The sequence below is a fragment of the Kryptolebias marmoratus genome, linkage group LG13 (assembly GCF_001649575.2).
Source record: "Kryptolebias marmoratus isolate JLee-2015 linkage group LG13, ASM164957v2, whole genome shotgun sequence".
NCBI classification, from domain to species: Eukaryota; Metazoa; Chordata; class Actinopteri; order Cyprinodontiformes; family Rivulidae; genus Kryptolebias; species Kryptolebias marmoratus.
The window spans coordinates 2520606-2531292 of NC_051442.1; the positions used below are offsets into that span (position 1 = coordinate 2520606).

General features: G+C 41.3%; 1 protein-coding gene across 3 annotated transcripts in view; it reads left to right on the top strand.

The window, feature by feature from the left end:
• The window catches only part of tmem132e (transmembrane protein 132E), a 409273-nt gene that overhangs the window by 260947 nt on the left and 137639 nt on the right, over positions 1 to 10687 (top strand). For 2 of the 3 annotated variants that reach the window (XM_037978997.1, XM_025008806.2), the window contains one exon: positions 8630 to 9587. In XM_037978997.1, coding sequence (XP_037834925.1) covers positions 8630 to 9587 — 958 coding nt within the window. Of the gene's footprint in view, positions 1 to 7320; positions 8110 to 8629; positions 9588 to 10687 lie in introns of those variants that run through there. The other variant, XM_017429159.3, reaches the window with a different exon arrangement.

Here is a 10687-nt window from a genome sequence, read left to right on the forward strand (position 1 = left end):
CTGCTAAACTTTTCTCCTTCTTGCATTTAGCAGCAACTCGAGCACATTGCTGCCCCCTATATGTCAAGAGGACAAATAACACCTTTTCTGTTCAAATTGCCAACCCGCCACAGTGGCGTGTGTGTTGATCAAATTCACCCGCCACTTCAAATATTTACCCGCATTTAGCCGGTGGCGGGTGCTAATTTCCATCCCTGTTCAGGATGAATTCAAGTTGCAGTCATATTTATGTTCGCCATGTGAAAGGAAATATGACCCATGAGAAGTAAATATATGTTGTGTTGTCTGATCTTAACCACGTACTAAACTGTGGGATTAGGTAGACGAGTTGTTGACTCAAAATTGTGAGAAAATAGATGAATTTTCAGTTGCAGTGTCACTGAACTGTGAGTGTTTGTAACTAAGTGACTAACAAACCACGTGGTCTCGTTTTGAGCAGCCAGTTTTTGAAAATCACAACCTATTTTTGTTGCCCACCTTGGCTCATTTTTTACCCAGTTTGTCAGCTGCCCCCGCCTTCACACTTTTTTTTTTTTTTAAATGAAGATGGGCAGTTTTGGACCAGTTTTAAAACAGTTTATCATTTATTGTCAGTGTGGTTTTTCGACCTGCAGATTTGTCTCGGATGTTTTCTGTCAGAGGAGAACTTCCCTGCAGGAGTCAGTTCGCTTGCCTCCCTTTACACGCAGATGAATTTGAGTGAATTCCCATTCTTAATCCACAGGGTTTATGATGTTGGCCCACCCTCTGCAGCTATAACAGCTTCAACTATTTTAGGAAGGTTTTCCACAAGGTTTAGGAGTGTTTATAGTGTTTACAGGAGTGTTCCTCCAGAAGCTCACCTGTGAGGTCAGACTGATGTTGGACAGAAGGCTCTCAGTCTCCAGACTCTGTGCAGTTCTTCCTCATCCTCGTCTTTGTGGACCTTGCTTTGTGCTCTGGTGCTCAGCCATGTTGGAACAGGAAGCGTCCGTCCCCAAACTGTTCCCACAAAGTTGGGAGCATAAAATTCAAGAACCACCAAACCCAGAGTCGTCCAGAGAAGAGGTGATCCGTCCCTCCAGGGGACACGTCTTCTCTGCTCTAGAGTCCAGCGGCGGCGGTCTTTACTCCACAGCCTCCGACGCTTTGCTCTCGGTGATGGAAGGCCTGGATGCAGCCGTTGCCATGGAAACCCTCCATGAAGCTCTCTGCTCTCTGTCCCTGAGCTGATCTGAAGGAAACATGGAGTCTGGAGCTGAAGACTCTGCAGAATGTTGGTGACCTCTGTGCTCCTCAGCATCCTCTGAGCCCACTCTGTGGTTTTGCATGACTCGACCGCTTCACGCTGTCGATCTCACTCTCTTCCACTTTGTTATACAACCACTAACAGCTGACTGTGGAATATTTAGTAGCGAGGAAATTTAACAACTGGACTTTTTGCACAGGTGGCCTCCTGTCGCTTTTCCATGATGGAATTCTCTGAGCTCCTGAGAGCGACCCATTCTTTCACTAATGGTTGTAGAAACAGCCTGTATCCTTAGATGCTTGATTGAAACACCTGAATTCAATGATCTGAATGGGTGAGTGAATACATTTGGCAATATATTGTACTCTTGAGATGAGTTGGAGACGCCCACAATGACGTAACCGTTTCAAGAGAAAAGTTGTTACACTATTTTTCTTTGGACATGTTCAAAACTCAAGGGACAAAAGTGACGAGAGAGCCGCTGTGAAAGTCACAAGACATAATTAAAAAGTTTTTGGTGCAGGATTGATCTCCACTAAACATCTCATATGTTTGTTTAATCGAATCTTAAATGAGTATGTTTAAACCAATATCGTTCGTTTTATGTTGATTTGCTCACAGATGGGAAAATGTTAGATTTATGCATAGAGGAACATTTGTGTAACAAGATGAAATATAGGTAAATATGTCTGTAAGATGGCTGATAAAACTTAAACTGCTAAGATTTGATTTGATGCTAATTCTTCACAAAAGCTGATTAAAACTGGAGCAGTTAGACTGAAGTTTTAAATTTAATTTGCCTTTATGTTTAAATGAAAAGTGAGGATATTTTAGTCAGGACTTGTTTTGAAATATTTTAATGGCAGCCTTTTGGTAAAGAGTTTCGATGAGATGAATATAGATGTTGTACGGAGAGGCATAAATAGAACTTTTTAATTAACATCTCAAGTGCTAATATCATCTTCATGTTCAGGCTTGCAGCTTGTTTTGTGTTCATTTTAGGTTGCATTCATAACTAACCGAATGATAACGCAAACAGCGTTGGAGCAGAAATTGTACTTGGTGAAGAAAATGGGTCTGAATTCAAACTGGAAAAATTGCATTTTCTTTGAAAACGCAGTCTGAATGCTGAATGCTGAACGACTTTTACTGAAGAAAGTGAGTTATTAAAGCTGAGGGAGCAGAACATTAACTAACAGCTAAAAGGACAAACACAAAGTAAAAGCTGAAAAGAGCACTAGCTAAACGCTAAAAGGCAGGATGCTAGTTAAAAGCTGAACGAAACAAAAAGCTAAACTAGAAAACAATAGTTAAAAGTAGATAAAAATCTAGCTAAAAGGCTAGATAAAAACTAAACGTAGCATGGAAACAAAACAAAATGAGCAACAAAGTTCAAAGAGAAAAATGAGAAATTTTATTGTTTTTCTACGGGGAAAATCTCATCCATCCATCCATCTTCTTCCTCTTATCCGGGGTCGGGTCGCGGGGGCAGCAGCCTAAGCAGGGAGACCCATATTTCCCTCTCCCCAGCCACTTGGGCCAGCTCCTCCGGGGGAATCCCAAGGCGTTCCCAGTCCCTCCAGCGTGTCCTGGGTCTTCCCCGGGGCCTCCTCCTCCAGGGAGGCGTCCTAACCAGATGCCTGAGCCACCTCAGCTGGCTCCTCTCGACGAGGAGGAGCAGCCTCTCCTCTGAGTCCCTCCCGGATGACCGAGCTTCTCACCCTATCTCTAAGGGAGAGCCCAGACACCCTGCGGAGGAAACTCAATTCAGCCGCTTGTATTCGCGATCTCGTTCTTTCGGTCACTACCCAAAGCTCGTGACCATAGATGGATCGATAAATCGAGAGCTTCGCTTTTTCACTCAGCTCTCTCTTCACTATATATAGTGATATATTTTATATATATATATAAAATATATAAATGGCCAAAATACCATAAAGATACAGAAGTAGTTGCAAAAAGATCTACCTCAAAATAAAAAAAAAAAAGTAGGAGAACAATAGAGAGAAAGCTGAATCAGAAATCCCACTTTTATGTCCCCTCGACACCAAGGAGTAAATTTGGGTTTGCTGACTGTTGAGCTCTGCTCGGGTTTTTCCTTGAGTGGTTTCAAAGTTGACCATTTAGAAAAATATTAATGTGCTCAGCAGAGCAGAATAAAAGAGGTGAGGGAACAGGGGTTAAATAAAGATTGATGGGGGAAACCTTGGCACATTAGTGGTGCTGGAAGGAAAATCCCCTCGCTTTAAATTCTCTCAACATGTTTTCTGACCTTTCACTTGAAGAGACATTTATGCACTTCTCCTTCTTGAGATCAAGTTTCTGCCCCCCGTATAAGATCATTTCTCTGTATTCCTTTGACTTGGCAGAATGCTTTTATGTTTGACAGCTTTGTATGTGCAGCAAGAGATACAGTTAAGTGTTTTATTTCGCTGCGGAACCAGGCTTTTTCCCTCCATTCAGCTCAAGTCTTTACAGGAGATGAAGCAGAGCCACAAAAGATACTTTGAGATCTTTCAGAGTTTAAGTATGCAGCATAAGTGAAGAGAATGGTTATGCTTTTAAAGATTATTTGAGTTCAAATTACATCCATCTGTAAAGCTTCGGTACACATTGTCCCTGGAATATATGGCCTGTTTAGAACAGCTTTATTTTACATGCATGTTTTGTCAAGTTGAAATAAATTCTAGCCTATTTTTTAAACAAAACATCTTATTTATCCTACTCAAGTAAATCAATGTTGGTTAGAGGTAATATACTATTATTATGTCTGGTAAAAAGCAGCCTTTTAATAGTTATTTGTGGAAAAACAACATGTTTTTACCATTACAAATGTTTTCCAAAATCTCTAACAAAACACTGATTTGTTTTTGATTAAAAAATATCCATAAGGGTATTTTATAAGATTAATTAATTGATTAATTGAAGTATCACCTTCATAGATTCAACTGCACTTTGGTCAACTATGGTTTTGTTGTAGAAATAAAATTTGTCCTGTCTATGAAAGAGTATTATAATTAGCTTTTTCTTATCGGTCTTATATAATCTTATTGGCATCAGTAATATAGTGTCACAACGGCTAAAAAGTGCTTCTCCATTTTAATTAATTGACACGAAACAAAATAATCCGATAAAAAGAAAGTGCCCTCTGACTGAAGGAACCCACTTATTCCCTGGCCACAAGTGCACAGAGACACAGAGCAGATGTTTCCCATAATGGGAGCACAACAGGAAGTGAATTCAATTCAATTTGGCCCGAGGTCTAATAGGACATCAACTGGAAGAAGAAGGCGATAGGGTTTCACAATGGAGGCCCATCTGTGTCCATGCTCCTTTTCAAGCCCACCGGTCCAGTGATGTTGTTAGTGCGAAATGAGACAAGCACACCCCGATGCACCATAGGCTGTAATCACCTCCTCAAATGGAGCCATAAAGCCCCAGGGTTGAGAGCGGAGGAGGTTAGGATTTGTTTTGCTTTATTACATCCGATGCATGTATTGCCATCGCGATGAAAAGGGTTCGGAGGCTTCGTGGGAAGGAGTCAGGTGACCTTCAGGCTTCAGCGTTGGTTCCCGGTCCTCAAACGGTCTGCTTTCGCCACAATCGATGTACGTCCAGTGAAGTTTTCTACTAGTGGATGAAGGAGAACCGTGAATGATCTGATAACACTTTATTTTAGTAACACTTTTTACTCTTTCTGCTACAGTTTACATGTTTGCTGTGGAATGTTTCCTATTTTTTGTGTGTGTAAACTTCAGAAGTAACACATTTTTAGTAACAAATTCAAAAACTAATGATTGAATATACATCTACAACGAGTTAATTTTTGGCGTCAGCCTAATTCAAGGTAGGTAGGTACATTTATTTATATAGCACTTTTCAGAACAAGGCGACTCAAAGTGCTTTACAACACAAGAACAAAATTACAGACAGAGTTACAGAACATGATAATGAACAAAATTACAGACAGGTACAAGATACAATGATAACTAATTTTCTAAATAAGCTAAACTAAACAGATCTAAGCATGACTAAATGTACAGAACTAAACTAAGTGTACAGGAAGATAAAGCTAAACTAAACAGTACCAAATTTCTAAATGGTACCAGGGCCCACTAAAACAGCCAATGTAGTAATTACTAAGATAGAGAAAGAGGGAAGGAGGAGGGGGGGAGTGAGAGAGATGACAGAAACAGCAGAAAGATGGTCACCACCAAAAATTTACTTTAGCCAACATAAAAAAAAAAGCTCAAACTCATTCAGTTTTTTTCAGATATTGAGCTAAAACCTGATGTGGTACGAGCCGAGAGTCGATGCTAATACATAATTAAAGTGAAACAGCGCTTTGTTTAAAACTTTGGTATGCAAGGCTGCAGGCAGAACGCATTCAAGATTCAAGGTGCTTTATTTGTCATTCGACGTGCAGACATGAAAGGACAAAATTTTGAAACTGACGTCCTAGAGGAACGTAATGAAAAGCTGAATAAAATCTAAAATTCGGACTAAGATAAAAAGAGCAAAAAAAAAGAAAATAATCCTTCAAGGAATGCTGCTTTCAGTATTAAATGTATTTCTTCTTTAGGGTTGTGCAGCACAGCAGCGGTTAGCTCTGTTGTTTCGACGATGAGATGTTCTCCCAGATTCCAACAACGTGCATCTTGACTTAATTGGAGATTCTTAATCGACATTAGGTGTGTGTGTAGGTGAATGATTGGCTGTCATCTGGGTCTTTGAGCTGGACCTGTGACGTGAATAATCTATTTAAAATAATATATAAATTTTAAATATAAACTGAATGCTTTTTGTTAGTTTTTAACAGTCAAAATAAACAGATTTTGTTGCATTTAAGCAATAATATGAGCCAATAAAGTAACTAAATGCTGCTAATTAAATCCTTAAAACATGCTCTTTCTTTTGCTGAATAAAGACTGTTTTCTGTACGGGCATATCCCTGGGACACTATTTTTAGCAAACTTTAAGTCGTTTTGCTCTGAGTCTTTCAAAGATTCAATTCATGACCATCTATGACCTGTTTGACAAGGACAGAGTTTCAAATATTTAATAATTATTACTTTTTACATTTAAACAACCAGGTTTAGTGGAGGATCTGTATAAAACAGTGGGAAATTAGCAAATGCTACATTTTTAGGTCATTTGATGCATGTGTGATAATTAGTTTAACATTGACATCAATAACAGTTGCAGAAAATGCATGAATGGATAAATGTAAATCCTGTTTAGGATTTCCTTTGTTGTTTTGTTCGCATTAGAGATTTATGTGCTGTGATTCCTGACAAATGAATGTCTCAATGAAAAAGCAAAAGCAGAAAATTATTTATCACCTTTGAATAATGAAAGAGCACGACAAATTATTTAAAGCAGCAGAAAGTGCAATAAATGAAACGCGCTGGTTATAATTGTCAAAAATTTGAAGACTCAACGGATGGTCTTGGAAAGAATTCTTGCCCTCGAGCAAATTTTCCTGATGACCTTTAACCTTGACGAAGTAAAAATACCCCACTTTGATTGTTGGAGTTGGCAGGCAGGCCAAGTGTATATCTTTATAAGCGAGGCTGATACTCTATCCTTTCCTGAGGCGAGGATTAGTCCTTGCGTTTTGCAGTTTTGTTAAGTTGTTGTGTGGTTTGTAAACTATGCAGCAATGTTGGGCAAGTCGTCTGGTTGGCTCTGAGTGAGGAGCTCTGCTGCAGAAGGTTGGTTTGTGAATTTCTGATAAAGACAAGTGCAGATCCACTGAAACACACATTCCTGTGAGGTCGAGGGCTTTTGGTCAATAAAGAGCAGGCACTCTGTAAGCAGGCAAGCATCATTAGAGTTCCTCCACTCTCCTCCATGGCTGGTCGTTTGTAAAAGCGGGACGTTTCTCAGGCTCTTGTTTCATCTTTTGTTGCTCCCACATCCACAGATTCCTCCCTTTTATTATGGGAATTCCAGGCACATGTGAGTGAAGCAGAATCCAGATACCCCTCCCCCTCGTTCTCAATGAAGAGAGAGGAGGGGGGGGATGGAGGAAGCGGAGGAGGAGGAGGAGGAGAAGCATAGTTAAGCTAATTTATCAATAACCTTTATCTAATCCCTCCTTTTCCCCTTCTCCCTCTCTCTTCGCCTCAAGGCATTCAAGCAATCCATCCATCCCCCACCTCGCTTTCTTTATTTCCTCACACACAACCCTTATGCACACACTGGCACAAGAGTCTGCCTGAGCATGTTCAGAGAGACGGGATGAATCAAGCAGAGGAGTGTTGCTTCTCTCGCCTCCCTGCGTGTGTGTGTCGGTGTGTGTGTGTGTAAGTTGAGTCCTCTGAGGGCTGCGAGTCTTGACTATCACCCGGAGCTAAACCAGTGATTATAGACTTGAGACTAGGTGTGGCGAGATAGGGCGGCGTCAGAGGCTTTGTCTCTAGTTCTCGTACAGCCCACCAACCGGGGGGAGGAGGACTCGGGCTGTCTATCAGAGTCTGTCCTGGAGCCATGCACATTCTGGGACTGAAAGAGCCGCTGTGTGGGGCTGAGCCGCTCTTAAACCAGGACTTTCCTACGAGGCATTAGAAAAGCACAAGTTCAAGAAGCTCAACAGTGCAGCAGCGAGAACATGGTCGAGCGAGGAGCCGCGGGAGCTTTTGGCCGCTTCTTTCTGGATTAATTCATTCTCTTTTTCTATACAGGAAATAAGTCGGTGGAGTTAAACAACCTTTACTTGTGAGGAATTAAAAGGACTCTTGACTTTTTAAAAAAAACTAAATTTTCAGGATGAAATCTCAATGATAAAACCACTTGGAATATGGGACTTTTAATCTCTGATTTAGACTATGGGGACTGGAAACTATGGGTTTATGCTCAACTCTGGGTAATCCTGATAAGTATGTCACGTTTATTCTGTTTTCGCTTCATAATTGTGCCATTTTTGTGTTAAAAGTTTTCTTTTTCCGAACAGGTAGCGTATCAAGTAAGGTCAGGGTGAAAAAGCGTTGAAAAGTTGAAAGTTTTGTGGCTCTAATGTTCATCACGAGGCTAAATGGTTCCAGGTTTTCGAGGTTTTAAAGACTTTTGTGTTGAAATTAAATTAAATTAAAGCATTAATTGAAAGCACTCTTGTGTGAAATGTTAATCCCTCAACAATATAAACACGCCTGCGCTTTGAATGTGCAACAGTGACAATGTAATTACAATATTAGCATGTGTTGACCTCTTCCCTTTTCCTTCAGACAGCTAACAGAGTAAAACAGATTTGTGTCACTTCCTGACTGAATCATATTTTCTTTTATTGGCTCTGTGTGTACAACCTTACTAGCCTTACTTTAGATTTGAGGAAAAACCAAAAGAGAAGCTCTGTTTTAGAGGATAACCTTCTCCTTCTCTTTTGTTTTTTTTTTTTCACAGCTCTTGCAGGTAAAATCTCTCCAACCAGCTCGGACAGCCTCTTCAGCTCCTCAGCAATGACAGCCAGTCCTTCACCACCCAGCATCTATCTGCCTGCCAACTTTAAAATGTCCAACGCACAACTGGCCTTCTTCTTGCGGGAGGCCCAGATCACAGGACAGACAGTTGGCGGCAGCAGTAAGAGCGGCAGCAGCTCCACTGGACATCCGCTGCAGCGCTCGGAGAGTTTTGTGGTTTTTCAGACAAAAGACCTCCCTGCCATCAACATAAGCTTTGGGCCTTTTGCCCAGGACCAGGCTTTGTCCAAGGAGTTGCTCCAGCCAGCCAGCCCTCTGGATATTCCGGGCCATCTGACGGTTGGCTGGAAGGTGCGGGCGTTTATTGTCCAGGCGAGGGTCTTCTCCAACAGCCCCACTGTCCAGGTGTTCTTCTACATCGCCGGACGCGACTGGGACGACTTCAAGGCTCAGGACAACCTGCCGTGCATCCGCCTGCACGCTTTCCGCGACGTCCGTGAAATTAAGACATCCTGCCGCCTGAGAGGCAACCTGGCGCAGTGCTTGGCCCAGCTGGACTTGCCTCCGTCCTGGTTCAACACCAACGTGGCTCCTCTGGGTCGGAGGAAAGGCTCTGGTGATGGGCTCCTCGATGGGCTGACCAGTGAGACCCTCCAGGCTGAGCTCTACTACACTCTGCACGAGCCTAACGGGGACGGGGAGTGCAGCGAGGGTCATAGAGGGGGCGGCCCGTCCAGGGGAGAACCTCCGTCACAGCACCCTCTGCTGCGCATCGGGAGTATCAGCCTGTACCAGGCCAGTCAGGAGCAGCTGCTGGTGGACAAACAGCTGGACAAGAACATGTTCCTCAGACTGCCAGAGAAGCCCCTGAGACCTGGAGAAACTCTGAAGATCCTCCTGTACCTGATGCCCAACTCCACTGTTGAACAGTTCACACTCAAGTAAGTCTCCTTTTATAAGTACACTGATGCTCCACGTCCCTCTAATCGCATCATTTCCATCCTTAACATCAACATTTTGTTCCTAAACTGAAACTTTACAAGTTTAAATGCACAACAAAGACTCTACTTTTAATGCAAGAATTATTGTTTAATAGATTATTTACTAGCAGATGTAATAAATTATATCTTCTTTTTAACCACATAGGTTTAGAACAATAAAACGGAACACAAAAACAAATATCCTGCATCTTGTCAAAGTCACCTAGATTGGTTCATAAGAAATATATCAAAATAACCTTCCATAATTGGGAAACATTGCTACAGCTATGGATTTCTTTCCTTTACAATCCTAATATTCTCGTCTCGTCCACAGAAGCACAATTAAAAGAAGGTTTTTACAGAGCCTCAAGAATAAATGCAGCATTTTTATGGCAAACGATCCTGGTGCGCATGTATGTCCAGCAACTGTTATTCCATTCATGTCATATTCTCTATTTTAGGCCTTTACCCCACAAGAATTGCCATTTCTGTTCATTATGAAAAGATGAGCGTGTAATCACGTTTTTCATCCCTCTCATTAATTTCCCCTTCGCTGAGCCAAGCGATGCGCCTGCAGTAATTAAAGTCAGGTAAGATAAAGAGGAAGAGGTGGTGTTAAAGTGCAGCAGCACTCCAAGATTCTCCATTTGAAATGTTGGCTTATGACCAGAGAGATTTTTTTTTCTTTTCTCTTGTATGAATAGTTTTCAGCGAACTGCTGCTCAGAGTTTGTGCTTAAAGGTCAAGTGATGGTTGGGCTGAAACACTGAAACACAGTGGAGCTTTATGCTCATAATGTAGAAAAAAATCAATTCAATTCGGTAATATTAATATTTACTTTCCTAAACACTCAATGCTAAATGCTGGCATTTAAAGCTGACTGTAATCATGGTTAAAAAAAAAGTATATTTTTGTAGGTAGGTAGGTAGGTAGGTACATTTATTTATATAGCACTTTTCAGCACGAGGCGACTCAAAGTGCTTTACAACACAGAACAAAATTACAGACAAAGTTACAGAAACAAAATTACAGACAGGTACAAGATACAATGATAACTAATT